General features: G+C 40.9%; 1 protein-coding gene across 7 annotated transcripts in view; it reads right to left on the reverse strand.

Annotated features, from left to right (window-relative positions):
* The window catches only part of tsga10 (testis specific, 10), a 125,411-nt gene that overhangs the window by 94,115 nt on the left and 15,008 nt on the right, over positions 1-16,288 (reverse strand). For 3 of the 7 annotated variants that reach the window (XM_059963906.1, XM_059963904.1, XM_059963903.1), the window contains exons 3-4: positions 14,537-14,752; positions 3,091-3,156 (exon numbers count right to left, since the gene is read on the reverse strand). In XM_059963906.1, coding sequence (XP_059819889.1) covers positions 3,091-3,156; positions 14,537-14,752 — 282 coding nt within the window. Of the gene's footprint in view, positions 1-3,090; positions 3,157-5,604; positions 5,624-14,536; positions 14,753-16,288 lie in introns of those variants that run through there. The other 4 variants (XM_059963907.1, XM_059963908.1, XM_059963905.1 and 1 more) reach the window with 4 other exon arrangements.

The following is a 16,288-nucleotide window of genomic DNA, read 5'->3' on the forward strand; positions in this document are numbered from 1 at the left end:
ACACCATAAATAGCTATGGGGTAGAGAGATTTGGAGTGTAAAAACAGAGGACACAGAAGGAACCTTCAGTCCAGCCTAAGTCTAGGAAACAGCAGGAAATCGAAAGACTGGTGAAGGAAAGGAGACAACTGAGGAAACAGTGAAGGATGTCCACAGAAGGGGAAAGGAAAGGACTCGAGTTATTACAAGCAAAAATAAAGCAGTGCTTGACAAAGTTGCAAAGAGCAGAATGCTTGAGAAAACAACATAAGAGGAAAGAACAGGCGAGGGCAAGCTTCTACAGAGACGCTTACAAGTTTGTCAAAGGCCTCTTTGGCAAGGAGAAGAGCAGGGTCCTTAGAGTACCTGTGAGGAAACTGCTGAGGAAGACCCACTCTGACAACCAGAGGCATGAGCCAGTCACCATCCCAAATGACATGCCACCAATCCACCCACCTGAGCACCAGATGGACGCAAGGCCCCCTACATGGAGGGAGGCGGAAAGTAATGTTAAACGAGCAAGATCAGCATCAGCTCCAGGGCCCAATGGCATCCCATACAGGTTCTATAAGAACACACCCGGTGTGGGTGGTCGGAGGGAAACACTTGAAGAATGGGCTGCATCTTCCTCCAATCAGGGCGTACGTGGATGACATGACCACAATAACAACAACAACAAAAGCATGCACCAAATGCCTGCTGGATAAACTCCGGGGAAACATCAAATGGGCACGAATGGAGATCAAACCCAGTAAGTCTCGCAGTATCTCAATTGTCAAAGGCCAGCTCACCAACATAAGGTTGTGTATCACCACTGAGCCAGTCCTGGAAAAGCCCATCAAAAGCCTCAGTTGCTGGTACAACACAGACCTCAGACACACCGAGCAGATGAAACAACTAGGGCAGGATACAATCAGTGGCCTCAAGCTAATCAACAACACTGCTCTCCCAGGGAGGTTGCAGCTTTGGTGCTTTCAGTTTGGACAGCTGCCCTACTTGTGTGGCCATGAGGTCACTACGTCTCATGCAAATCGGCTGGAGAGGCTGGTGAACTCACATGTGAGGAAGTGACTTGGGCTACTGAGATGCCTTTGCAGCATAGGACTTTACAGAAATGGAGCCCTTTCTTTCCCAATTTCTAGCTTGGTGGAGGAACACAAATCTGCCAAAGCAAGGCTGGAAATGACACTCAAAAAATCTCGGGACCCAATCGTAAGAGGAATTGCTCCTGCTCTAGCAACAGGGAAGAAATGGACCCCAGCCACAGCAGTACTGGACGCAGAAGCTGCCATCCGACACCAGGACATAGTGGGCTATGCCCAACAGGGCAGAGGAGGCTTTGACTTGGAGTAATGAAACCAACCTGGCAAAAGGCTACTAGAACTGAATGGCAGCACCTAGTGGTGGAGGAACAAGAAGCAGCCAGATTTGCCATAGCAATATCCCAAGCCAGGCAATGCTGCTGGATGAGGTGGGAGGGTGTTGATAGGAGGAAAATCACAAGGAGTAAGTTGTGGAGCATGAAGTCAAACAGATTGAGCTTCATCATCAGAGCAACATATGATGTCCTGCCCTCTCCTACAAGCCTAAATCTCTGGCTGGGAGAGGATCCAGCCTGTACTCTGTGCGCAGTTCTGGCATGGTTAGTTGCAAGACCAGTCTAATACAAAGCAGATATACCTGGCGACACAACCAAGTGCTGAGGTGTTTGGCAGCTGAACTTGAGTGTAAGAGAGTAACCACCAATGCCAGGCCTCTCGATACCCAGTCAACGGTCCCACAATTATCATCCTTCATCCGGGAAGGAGAGAAACCGGGGGCTAACCCCTTGCCTTACAACATGGGACTGGGAAATGCGTGTTGACTTAGGCCAGAAACTTACCTTCCCACCTGTAATTGCAACGACCAACCTGCGGCCTGACCTGGTCCTTTGGTTCAACTCCTCTTTATCACTGAGCTGACAGTCCCCTGGGAGGATGCTGTGGATGCTTACGAACAGAAAAGGCTGCGATATGCCAACCTTGCAGTTGAAGCAGAGGGACGAGGCTAGAACGTAAAAGTGCGACCAGTTGAGGTGGGGTGCAGGGGCTTTGTAGCCAGTTCCACTGTAAGGCTGCTGAGGGAAGTAGGAGTCATAGGGCAGGCCCATAGGAAAGCAATCAAAGCACTTGCTAATGCCGCCGAAATGAGCAGTCACTGGCTGTGGCTGAAAAGAAGAGATGCTGTCTGGGCTGCCAAGTGACCATCTAGAGACTAACCATGTTACACACACCCAAGGCCTGATCAGCCTCTGGTGGGCCTGCTTCAGCTGAGGGTGTCTTGTGATAAAAGGCCGAAACACCCAGTGATGTTGAGGTACACAACTGAAGATGTGTCATAATGGTAGTAACATCATCTAGTGGTCATCTTTAAGAACGACTTCCACTCAAGTCAAGTGCAGTGCAGGAACTTTAGGGATTGTAATATCCAGTCGTATTAATCAAACAGATGTTCTAAAATGTAAAGCCTCATCCTGAGAACAGGTGCAGCAGAGATGGAGGAACTGAGAAAGGGAATAGCATTTTTACAAGCGACAAGGTAGAAAGATACCTGTTAGTCAGGTTTAGAAAAGATGTCAGAGATGGAAGCAGTGGATTGAAAAAGGGAGAGAGGAGTCAGACATATACCAAGTAAATCTGAGGACAGGGTGGAAGTTGAAGTCAGAGTTTATGAAATTGACGAGCTCAGTAAGGGTGCATGAAGCAGCACAAAGTAATCATCGATGTAGCATAGAAAGAGTTGGAAAACGTTACATTGTTATTCCTGAATTGACATTGAATTTTCTTATTGATTCAAGCCCCAGCACCATTCCAATCCACTAAAGCAAAACTAATACCATCAAATATGCAGTATCTGAGTCATTAATAAGGAATATTTTTTGCCCATACTTCTTGACAGATAGCTTCTTTTCTAAAAGAAATCATAGTGTGAAAATCTAGTCTAGTTAAAGCACTGAACAAGCTTACTTAGATTGGAATTCTACCTCAGTATATCTTTGTTGGTTAATATTAAAAAAATAATCATTCTAAATCAGTTTCTGTTCTGAGTCTGCAAAATGACAGCAGCACTTACTGATCTGAGTTTTACGATGGCTTGGTCCAACACAACAATGTCCCTCTCTTGCTTTTCAATTTCAATCTATTACAAAGAAATTCAATTATTACACTTCAACAATACAGTACCATCAAAAAATTGAAAGTAAATGCTCACATCTGTTTCAATTAAGTGACACCTGCATCTAAATACAGGTTAGATATGCCATCCAACAGACAGTATAAAAACAATTACTCATCTTATGATGCATACAGGATGCATTATGATGTAAATACAATCATGTCACCATTCATTACCTTTTAAGGCATACAAATCCACATAAAAATGCATTACTTTGCATCTTGGTAACAAACCGACAAGTCAATCTTATTTTACTTTGGTGTACTTGTAATTCTGCCCTAAATGCACATTCAATTTTATTCCTACCATCTAATTTTGTAGACAGGATAAGAGTCGTATTTAGAGAAGTCACTAGACACTAGAATACTACAGCACGGTACAAGCTCTTTGGCCCTTGATGTTGTGCCAACCCATATATTCCTTTAAAAGTACTAAACCCACACTACCTTGTAACCCTCTATTCTTCTTTCATCCATGTGCCTATCCAAGAGGCTCTTAAATATTCCTAATGTTTTAGCCTCCACCACCATTCCTGTCAAGTCATTCCAGGCACCCACAACCCTCTGTGTAAAAAACTTACCCCGATGTCTCCCCTAAACTTCCCTCCCTTAACTTTGTACATATTCCCTCTGGTGTTTGCAATTCGTGCCCTGGGAAACAGGTACTGGCTATCCACCCAATCTATGCCTCTCATAATCTTGTAGACCTCTTTCAAGTCCCCTCTCATCCTTCTACACTCCAAAGAGAGAAGTCCCAGCTCTGCTAACCTTGCCTCATAAGACTTGTTTTCCAATCCAAGAAACATTCTGGTAAATCTCATCTGCACCCTCTCCATAGCTTCCACATCCTTCCTATAATGAGGTGACCAGAACTGAACACAATACTCTAAGTGTGGTCTTACCAGAGATTTGTAGAGTTGCAACATGACCTCTCTACTCTTGAACTCAATCCCCCTATTTATGAAGCCTAGCATCCCACAGGCCTTCTTAACTATCTTATCAACCTGTGCAGCAATCTTGAGGGATGTATGGATTTGAACCCCAAAGTCTCTTTGTTCATCCACACTCTTAAGTAACTGACCATTAATCCTTTACTCAGTCTTCTGGTTTGTCCTTCTAAAATGCATCACCTCACGCTTGTCCGGATTGAACTCCATCTGCAACTTTTCTGCCCAACTCTGCATCCTGTCTATATCCTCTTGTAACCTTTGACAACCTACAGCTCCATCCACAACTCCTCCAATCTTCATCTCATCTGCAAACTCACTCACCCATCCTTCTGCTTCTTCATTCAGGTCATTTATAAAAATCACAAAGAGCAGAGGTCCCAGGACAGATCCTTGCGGCACTCCACTAGTCACCGACCTCCAGGCAGAACACTTTGTTTCCACTACTACCCTCTGCTTTCTTCCTGTAAGCCAATTTTTTTATCCAAACAGCCAAGGTTCCACTGATCCCATGCTTCATGACTCTCTGGATGAGTCTCTCATGGGGGACCTTGTCAAATGCAGTGGGTATCTGTGGATATCCTTTCTCTTCCCTTCCCCACCAAGACAGAGGCATAATAGCAAGAAGAAACTGGGTAATTTTAATATTACTTTACCATAATGTATCCTAAAAAACTAAAACATGCTTTATAACAATGAAAAGTTCCTCAAATAGTATAGAATTCCACATCAAATCAAAGCTAATAGATCAAGGGAGACATTCAAGGTGCAAAGAAAAAGCCCATGTTTTTCTTTACAGCAATTTCACAAGTGGGACAAGACTTATGCCAGTCCCCTCCCCAAACTCTAGGTAATATAAATGCCTGGATAAACCCCCTTCAACATTCTATCTGAAGATAGGAATTTACTATTTTGGCAGCAAATAACATAGTCCAGCAAGATTTAAATGAAACACGAAGCACTAACAAAATAATGTTTCTCCATCAAGCAGCCCGACCAACCCTGGAACTCCTCTCAAGTCAAATGCAGGACAAATATGCCAAAGCTCACACTGAACTAAATCTGCGCATTATCTTTTTACTGTGTGATAAAGGGCAATGCAAAGGTATAATCAACTAAGTTTAAAGTTGAACTCAGTCATATTATGCCCACATACTACACCTCACCCCACCTACTACTCCTCTTAGTTACAAGCAGAGAGCTTCAAGAATTCACCATTAATATCCAGGAGACTACCTTTATGCAAAGCTTTGATCTTAACGTTCAACTTCATTTCCAGCCTGCCACTCAAGAAAGCGCCAAAGGCCTCATGTCTTATGCTTGTTCATGCACTTGTCATCACCTCCATTATGGTGTGAATGCTGACATCTGCATTAATTGGGTCTCAACAAATAAAGGGTATTTTTACTCCTTTCCTTCATCTTGAAGCCTACAAGGACATGGTAACAAAATACACCACCACTCACTTGGTTTCTCAATTCCTGGGAGTGAAAACCTTGGAACTCTCAGAAAGCTGGAAATCAGGAAGAGTTGAAGTCAGTATTGCTGTCAGAATGCTTTGCCATGAATACCAGATCTCCTTTCTGCTGGAAGTTCAATCAGACTCTCTCTACTACAGATGTTACACAAAGTGATGTAGTAAAAAAAATAGTAAATATCTATACACACTATTAGGGCACAACTGATGGAAGTGAAACATCACAGTCTTTAGCAACCTAGTTTCAGTATTGATCTCCAGTGCAGTCTGTGTGGAATTTCCATGTCCTTCCTGTGAACATTGGACTCACTCTGGATTTCACAAACATGAGGAAATCTGCAAATGCTGGAAATCCAAAGCAATACAACAAAATACTGGAGGAACTCTGTTAAATGTTGATGTCAAAATCTTAGTTCTGGCCCGTAGATTGGAGAACCTCCTACCCTCTATAATTTCCGAAGACCAAACCAGTTTTATCAAAAACAGTCTCCCTTTTTTTTAAAACATACACCGTCTTTTAAATCTCTTATACTCACCTTCAGTTGGGATTCCTGAATGTGTTATCTCCATAGACACAGGGAAAGCGTTTGACTGGGTGGAATGGAATTAGCTCTTTGTTGTTTTAGAAAAATTTGATTTTGGACCACATTGCATCACATGGATTAAACTGTTATATACATGTCCCACTGCCTCTGTTTTGACCAACTCTCAGCAATCCCAACCTTTCAATCTCAAACGTGGAACCCACCAAGGGTGCCCCTTAACCCCGTTACTTTACAATCTGGCCACAGAGCCACTGGCGATTGCGATCCGCAGTTGTGCGGATCTGACGGGGATTTGGAGGGAGGGAGTTGAGCACAAAGTCTCCCTTTATGCTGACAACCTTTTACTTTTTATATCAAACCCGATCACCTCCTTATCCCCCCATGTTCTCACTCCTTAACAAATTTAGCCTGTTTTCAGGATATAAACTTAATTTACACAAGAGTGAACTCTTTCCAATAAATGGGGAAGCACAAGCATCAGAGTTCCATAACCTCCCTTTTAAGGAAGTGAATAAGCAATTTACTCACCTTGGTGTCACAGTAACAAGGAATTATAAACATCTTTTTGGAGAAAATTTCACTAATTTGTTAAATCATACAAAATAGAGCCTAGCATAGTGGTCACCCCTGTTCATGTCCCTGATGGGCTGAATTAATGTTGACAAAATGAACATCCTTCCTCAGATCTTATACCTTCTTCAATCCATACCAATTTTCATTTCTAAAGTCCTCTTTGACTTGCTAGACTCAGTCATATCATCCTACCTATGGAAGGGCAAGCGTCCCCGACTGAATAAAGTCCATCTTCAAAAATCTAAATGTGTTGGGGGCATGGCTCTGCCCAATTTCCGCTTATATTACTGGGCAGCTAACATATGCTATCTCATCTTTTGGTCTCATTTCCACAACCAATCTGACTGCCCAATATAGATGGCAATGGAGCTGAACTCTATTAAGAATGTCTCTATTTCTGCACTTCTTGGATCTGCACTCCCTTTTCTTACACCTAAACCAATTGCTAATCCTGTTATCAGGCACACCCTGAGAGTATGGGTTCAGTTCAGAAAGTATAGTAGTCTCTATGGCTTCTCTCTTTCAAGTTCTATTCTACATAATCACCTCTTCCAGCCTTCTATACATGATCCAACAATTCAAAACTGGTACAGACAGGGCATCAGGCGCTTTAAAGATCTTTTTATAGACAACTGCTTTGCATCATTTGAACAATTGTCTGCAAAGTTTAACTTACCCAACACTCATTTCTTCAGATATTTGCAAATTAGACATTTTATCAGCCCTTTGTTATCAAAGTTCCTTGAGGAACCTGACACAAACGTCGTTGATATGTTTCTCTGCATGAATTCATTGTGCAAAGGTCATTGAGGTGAGCCCCCCCCCTGACAAAATTAAAACTGCCTGGGAGCGAGATTTAAATTCAGTTCTCTAGTTAATTAACTCAACTTCTTTATGTGCCCGCCACTCCCTGTTACAGTTCAAATTCATACTCAGGGCCCATATATCTAAAACTAAGTTATCTCACATTTACCCAGATGTTAATCCCTGCTACGACAAATGCAAAAGGGGCAAAGCTTCCCTTATTCACATGTACTGAACATGCCCTAGCTTGGAAAAATACTAGAAATATGTTTTCCAAACTCTATCCTAAATACTTAATTACAATTTGGAACCTAACCCTTTGATTGCTCTTTTCAGCACCTCCGGAGAGGGGAACATGCACCTAAGTCTGACCAAACGTCGCATACTGTCTTTTGCCTCTCTTTTGGCCAGGCGTGCAGTCTTGCTCAGGTGGAGGGATGCTGCCCCGTCCACCCATGCTCAGTGGCTTAGGGACATCACGTCCAGTCTATACCTTGAGAATATCCATTATTCAACTCTCAATTCAGACATAAAGTTCCAAAAGGTATGCAAACCCTTTCTTGAATATTTTCAGGACTCCCAGCCAAACTAAAGGTTCATCCCTTTTTCCTTTCCTCTGCACATAACTCTGACTTTCATCATTCTCCGGTAAAATTCTATGAACTCAGGCATGTAAACATACAACAGTTTATGTGTTAGGAAAATACACCTTCTCTATACCAATGCAGCTCTGTGGGGATAAAGGTTCTGGTTAACCCTTTTTGCTAATGCAATGATGGCTTGGAGATGGGGATTGGGAGGGGTAGATCGGGGCAGGGAGGCAACCAAAGCATAATTGTACTATGGGTGCATCTCTTTCATAGATGTGAATTGGACATTTGTTACATACTGCACAAACCTATGCTTTCTTGATTTAAAAAAAAACAATAAAATATTGCTGAGAAAAATTACTGGAGAAACTCAGCAGGCCAGTCAGCACCTATGGAAAAGAGTAAACAGTCAATGTTTCAAGCCAAGTCTTGAAGAAGGGTCTCAGCCCGAAACATCAACTGTTTACTCTTTTCCCTAAGCGTTGCCTAGCCTGTGTGTGTCATTCTGGATATTCCGGTTTCCTCCTGCATCCCAAAGATGTGGGAGGAAACCAAAGAGCAAATCTGAGCCTCTGTACCTCCTCCGTCAGCAAATGCATCCTTCACTTCCTCATCAGGAGATCAGTCTGTGCTGATTGGAAATAACTGACAACCAATACTGGCGCACCTCAAGGATGTGTGCCTACTGCATTGCTCTACTCTTTTTACAACTACAACTGTGAGGCTAGGCACAGCTCAAACACCATCTATAAATTTGCTGGTGACCACAACTAACAGAATTTCAGATGGTCAAGGAGGCATACAGGAGTGAGCTAGATCAGCTAATTGAGTGGTGTCACAACGACGACATCACACTCATATCAGTTAGACCAAGGAATTGATTGTGGACTTCAGGAAGAAGTCGAGGGAACACACACCATCTTCATTGAGGAAACAGCAGTGAAAAAGATGAGTAGTTTCAAGTTCCTGGGTGTCAACATCTCTGAAGATCCATCTTGGGCCCAACATATTGATGCAAATTACAAAGAAGCCACAGCAGCAGCAATATTTCATTAGCAGTTTGAGGAGACTTGGTACATCACCAAATTCTCATACATTTCTACAGATGTACCACGGAAAGCATTCTAACTGGTTGCATCCCTATTTGATATGGAAGGGCCACTGTACAGGATCTGAAAAAAGCTGCAGAAAGTTGTAAACTCAGCCAGCTCCATCATGGGCACCAGCCTCCCCAGAGGGCATCTTCAAAAGGCAGTACCCTTTACTAAGGACCTCCATCACCCAGGATGTGCTCTCTTCTCATTACTACCACCATGATGGTGGTATAGGAGCCTGAAGGTACAGGAGCCTGAAGGTACTCAATGTTTTAGGTACAGTTTCTTCCCCTCCACCAATGGGTTTCTGAATAGACAAAGAAACAATCTACACTACTTCACTGTTACTTTTTTTTGCTCTTTTTACACTAGTTATTTATTTTTTATGGTTTTCTTATTGTAATTTATAGGTTTTTATTATTATGTATTGCAATGTACTGCTGCCACAAAACAACACATTTCATGACATATGTCAGTGATATTCAACCTGATTCTAATTCTGAAGCATTGGTAGGTAAATTGGCCTAGAGTTGGGGTGAGGTGAGGTAGAACATGGGGAGACAGGGTTAAAAGGAAAACATCTGGGGAATAGCATTACTCTGTTGGCTAACACAGACACAATGGGCTGAAATAGCCACCTTCAATGTCAGAAAGAAAAATGGGAATCATTTTTAATCTGTTTTCAGCCTTGCCAAATCTATATTAAACAGTAGGAGATGAGCACATCAAACAATGAACTGTTGGCAGGAGGTTCAGGGGTAGAAAAAGTAAATGCTCTTAAAAGCAGTGTTTGAATAAGAAAACCAAGTTTTCCTTTTACATTAATCATGAATTTCAATCAGCACTTTAAGAATCAAATTAAATAGTAGTACTGGTTTACTGCACTTTGCACTAAAAGGTTTTCCTCTTGGCTTGTTTGGAGGAGAAAGGGACTCAAAGCCATTAAAAAGGATTAGATAGTTAAGCTGCTGCACAAAGATGACATGACTGAGAATCTACGAGGCTTAAAGGCAATTTGTGCTTTAAAGTCATGAACAGTATTACAGCCCAGACGGAACACATTGATACTGTGCAATTGCAAAGTTTACAATTCCATCCCTGTCTGACTTCATGGAATCTTGTACAAATGACACAAAGTATTGTGCACTTCAAACTGCCATATTAATCCATTTGGTCTCACCTTATCAGATATTTCCCATGTTCCACCTATCCTTACGCCACCAGCTCTACAAGTGAAAACTAACTTTATTTTTCTCTTCCCCAGTTCATACAAAGTATCTTAAGATCTGAAATATTAACCATTTCTCTTTCCGCCTCTTCTGCACAATCTGCTGCTTCCAATATTTTGTTTCTATTTCAGATTGCCAGAATCTAGTTTTTTCCCTACTCATTTACTTTTCTCTTGTCAAATCATTTGAGAATTTTTCCTCAAATTACTGAAACCATTCCAGAGGAAACTTTCACTGTTGACTTTTCTTTGAACAAGGCCCTTTGTACTGCTGTTTCATATGTTAATTTCCTTTTCAAGATGCTGGATGCTTGAGGTCTTAATGACACTGAGCTGACAATATGTGAACCAAGTAGGGTAGGAGATAGCTGACAGGGCAAGCGGGTGAGTAGTTTGTGAGATAGTTCAATCCTCCTGTCACTTGCAGAGGGTCTCTGCGTGCTTCCTGCTGCACAACTTCAAGGTTCTCAAAATGATCACAAACACTTCTACCCTACTGTGATTGGTATGGACCAGAAACTTGCAGTAATCAGTGGAGATGTTTCATTCTTTCAAGGCTTCCAGTACAACCTCAAATTGTTGTCTTCCCAAAGTAGCTGATTGAAGTGTACTTAAGGTCTCAGTAGTGCCTGGGGAAGAGGACACTCATATTGGCTCCTTTATTCTCCCAGTGAATTTTGTAAAGTCAGCAATGTTAACATTTTTGAATACCCTGAGGTGTCATCTATAAATAGTCCAGTTTTTCTGAAGCAAAAATGAGACCAGGGACAACAATTCAGTACATTATGATACATAATATATCTCAGATATGAGATACACCTCTTTAAATGCTATTTTCCCTCAAAAACTCTGCTAGAACATTGAAGGCAATGGTGGAATTCATCACTGACCTCACTCAGAGACATAGGTCCTAAGAGATGGTAAACACAGAACATAACTCCAGTCATGCCCTTTGCCCTACGATGTCATACCAACCTCTTAATCTACTCCAAGATCAATCTAACCCTTCCCTCCTATATAGCTCTCCATTTATCATCCATATGCTTGTCTTAAGAGTCTCTTAAATGTCCCTAATGTATCTGCCTCTACCACCACTGCTGGCAGCACACTGCACACACCCATGATTCTATGCAAAAACTTACCATTGACATCCCCCCCCCTACACATTCTTCCAATCACCTTAAAATTATACCTCCTTTTCTTAGCCATCTCCACCCTGGGAAAAGAAATTTATATGTTCACTCTTCTCGTGTGTGCCTCTATCAAGTCACCTCCCATCCTACTGCTCTCCAAAACAGAAAACCTCTAGCTCACTCAACCTCTTAAGACATGCACTCCAATCCAAGTAACATCCAAATTAATCTCCTCTGCACCCTCTCCAAAGCTTCCACACCCTTCCTATAATGAGGTGACCAGAAATGAACACAACATTCCAAGTGTGATCTAACCAGGGTTTTATAGAGCTGCAACAAATAATGAAACAGGTACCCTCTTTCCAGGGTCGCACCAGAAAATACTGTCAAAGGGCAGTGTGGTACAGTGAAATTCATCAAGGAACTTTGTCTTGGGATTGTAAAACATTAATGTCAACTTGAAGCTAATCTTTGTGTATTTACAAAAGTTGAGTGCTATCTGCATCTTGTAACTTGTAAACTGATCTTTGTTACATTGAAAAGCCCCGTTTTTCATAAAAACTCCCACCCTTGTGACAAGCTAATTGGAGTGAGGTGCAACATTGCAACAGGAATTATTGAGAAAAGTGTTATGATCATGACACCAATCTTCACTTTAAATGAGACTATTAGAGATCCATTGGTTTATATCAGAACTTGCAATGGAGCTGAACACCAGTAGGAAGTTGAATGGCATTTCACAGTGCTTTTTCAAATAAGACAGTCAAGGCTATTTCTGACTGCCAATGGCTATGTAATAAGGCAAGTGCACAATCCATTTTTATTGGAATTGCTACACCCTGTTTCTGGGAAGACAAAATCCAGAGTGATTCAGGAAGCAGCACTACCGACAGCGCATTGAGCTTTCGGGAATTGGAAAGCACTTCATATGGTGCAGAGTAGCATTCAACCATGATGTTGAAAAGGGAACTGGATTAACCACAAGGGATTCTGCAGATGCTGGAGATCTTGAACAACACAGAAAAAGCAGTAAGAACTCAGCAAATCAGACAGCATTTGTGAAGGGAAATAAGCAGCCAGTGTTTTGGGCTGAAACCTTTCATCAGGGTTGGAAGAGTGCAGAAGTCAGATCAAGAAGGCGTGATGGGGGAGGGGTAGTAGTACAAGCTTGCAGGTTCTAAATGAAAGAGGTAAAGGGATGAAGGAAGAATTAGATAGGAAAGGACTTTGGATCATGGAAGAAAGGGAAGGAGATCTAGTGGAGGTGATGGGCAAATGAGAAGGGGTGAGAAGATAACCAGAAAGGGAATGGGGAAAAAAGGGGGAGGCTGGAGTTATACTTGAAGTTAGAGAAATTAAACCTGTTGAGGCTATCCAGATGGAGTAAGAGTTGCTGCTCCTTCAAACTGAGTTTGGCCTCAGTGTGGCAGTAGAGGCAGCTATGAACAAAATTCAGAATGGGAAGTTGAATTGAAACACGTAGCCACCAGGACAGCCTGCCTTTTGTGGCAGACAGAATGAATGTGTCCAACAAAGTGGTTCCCAAATCTATATCGGGTTTCATTGTTTATAAGAGGCCACAGCAGGAGCAATGGATACAACAGATGATCCTGACAGACTCATAGGTAAAGTATCACCTCACCCTGAAGACGTTTGGGGTCTTGAATAATGGGTAGGGAAGAGGAGAAAGGGCAGTCTAGTACTTGTCCCATTTGCAGGGAATTAGCAGGAGGGAAAAAGGTAGAGGGAGAATTGTAGCCTTGGTACATGAACTGTTCCACAAAGCAGATGAAAAGGCCTACACATCTGGGGCTCATGCCCCATGTCCATGGCTACACTTTTAGTTTGCAGAAAATATGAGCAGCTATAAGAAAAATTGAGGGCAAGAACCAGTACCACAGACTGAGGGTGGTGGCGGCAGAGGGCAACTGATTAGGTCTGTCAAAAAGGATCTGCCTGATAAATGGTAGATGGCAATGGTGTAAGAGCAGTTGAACTGCAATTCCTGAACAGATACAGATTGTCGGCCCACCCTTTCACACAGTGAGTTCTAGACACAATCTATTATACAATCTGCAACCAACATCTACTAGAGAATCCTTTATTTTCTTTAGTTGATCAAATCCCTCCAAAAATTGAAGTGTCACAATCAATTTCACATTGGGATCTCTGCCTTGGCGCCTTTCTCTTCACATCTTGTAATGATTTCAGCCAGTGTTCCACTCACTGCCATAACCTATTAATGTTGGTATTTGAGAATTTATTGATATTAGGGCAAAAGAACTTTAAGGGAAAAAAAATGGGTGTTTAAGAAGAACTAATACCTTGCCAGCTGTAACTTACAACATAACATTAGTAAAAGATTAGGAAATACAAAAAAGAAAAATATTGAGATAAATCAGCCATGATTTGATTAAGAGATTGAAGGGACAAAATGGTTAAAAATGAAAAAGTTCAAATATTTTTCCTTGACTTTTTGGATCCTAAATTCTGAAGGAGGGTTCCTCTAAGTACATCAGTTTTTTTTTGTAAAACACATTGATGCTGCCACAATTGAGAACCAAACTTCAGAAAGAATGGATGAGTGAAGTTTTCCAAATTTTTCCAGGACAAAAGTAATTCACTCAATTTCTCACTTGGATGTACAGGGTGCAGAAATTCTCTTATTTACAGACAATTAGATCAAAATGTTGGTCTATTCTACCTTTGTTAGCTTTATGAACATTACAATATTTTACGTGATGATTCAAGACAAAGCCAATTTTATTTTGGGAATCACATAAATCAACTGAGAATTATTGCTTTAGATTTCTTGATGAATCAACAACAATGATTTCCAAGCTCTTTTTGCACATAAGTCTTCCAAAGTAAAATTGCTTTAAAATTTAAAGAAATTTATGCAAAATCAACTTGAGCAAAATATCATAATGCAGGTAAACTGAACTCTAACCCACCTCAGCTATTTTTGCTTCATTACATGCAACAGTTAGAGCTAATTCCTTATCTTTTACAAGCTTCTCAGCTAATCGCTCTATTTCACTAAGTTCCTTGGAGAATTCCTGGTTCTTGTTTGTTAGTTTATCCACTTGCTGGGTTACATCATCTTTAGTTTGCAACAAGTCCTGGATTTGTTTCTCTAAAGTATAATCCGCTTCCTCTAGTTGGTTAATCTGAAAGCAAAAACAAAGTTTTAAATCTTAAATTATTTCAATGAAAATACATGACACAATAAACAATTATGACATCTTTAATTACTCTGAAAAGCATTGCATTTCTATTCTCCTTGTACCTATGTGATCGTCTCTTACAGAATCCTTCCCATCATATATTACAATATTGCTTGTTCAGCCACAATTCATGTACACATTTATATACATTAAAAATTGCAAAAGAAGCTCATGTAAGAATGATACATTGGAAACAGTTCAGAGAAGGTGGCTTTCAAGACTAATATATGGAATCTGGCAATTGTGCCAATATTCAGTTTTTCTGATTTCTGATTTCCAAAAAAAAGCACCTGGGGAAAAAATGGCAATATTTCTGGTCCAACTTTGGTATCATTAACTTAACTGCAACATGGTATTATTTAAAAATGATAAATGTAAAATAGATAAAATTGTAATATTTTCTTTGCAATAGTAAATACTTACACAGCAATTCATTTCCTTCATAATCCAGAGTTTAATTAATAATTAAAGATAAAGCAGCCGTGAAAAGGCACATTGAAACCCAACAATATTGACTAAGGCAACTTTGACTAGGACACTAAAGGAATATCATACTGAAATAATATAGGGTACCTTCCTTTTTATGCATTCAGCTATTACGTATTCCTAAAAAGAAACTCATTTCTACTACATGCCAATTCTGATAAAAGGACATTCATTTGAAATATTAATGCTATTGTGTGTTCCATGACCACTGCAGAACTTGGAGTGATTCCAGTTAAACAGTAAATTAAAAAGATAATTTTACAATGACTTACACAAAAAAAGAAAGTTTGACAACATTTTTGGCTCAATGAATGTATTTAGTGAACAGTACAGAAAAATTCTCACTAGTTACTCACTTCACTAGTCAGGACTCAAAATACAATAAGAACTTAATTATTGTGTGATATTATGTCCAAGATCTTTGAAAAGTAAAAGATGTTCAATCACAAGTGAGCTATTTCAGGAGCAAGACAGCAAGAGTTATAAATGAAAAAGAACCATTGACATTTGGTTTGATTTTGCTGGTGTAGAACTTAAATTCGGGCTGTCAAATTCATCTTCAAACACAAATTGCCTGTGGTTTGGCTTGTTGTTCTGGACATTGATTGACATGTTTCATGAAGAGGAAGTTTAGATTGAGTGCTCTGCCAGAGACTGCCTCCACCCCCAAATAAAAAAGGCTAATAAAACGGGTCATAATTTTGAACTCATCAGAGGGGGAGAGAGGGGAAGGAGGGAGAGAGGAGGGGGAGCAGGGGCGAGGGCGTGCGTGCGTGTATGTGTGTAGAATGTTAGAGGCAAGTGTTTTTTTTTTGAAGATATACAGTACACAGCTTGGTGGGTGTGAGGAATGTGCTGCCAGAGGTGGTGATAGAGGCAATATATTAAGGACATTTGAGATTCTTAAGCATATGGAAGATAGAAAACTGGAGAGCTATGGGGATGGAGAATTAAATTGATCTTGCAGTAGGTTAAAAGATCAACAGAACATCA

Source organism: Hypanus sabinus, chromosome 3, assembly GCF_030144855.1.
Source record: "Hypanus sabinus isolate sHypSab1 chromosome 3, sHypSab1.hap1, whole genome shotgun sequence".
Lineage (NCBI taxonomy): Eukaryota > Metazoa > Chordata > Chondrichthyes > Myliobatiformes > Dasyatidae > Hypanus > Hypanus sabinus.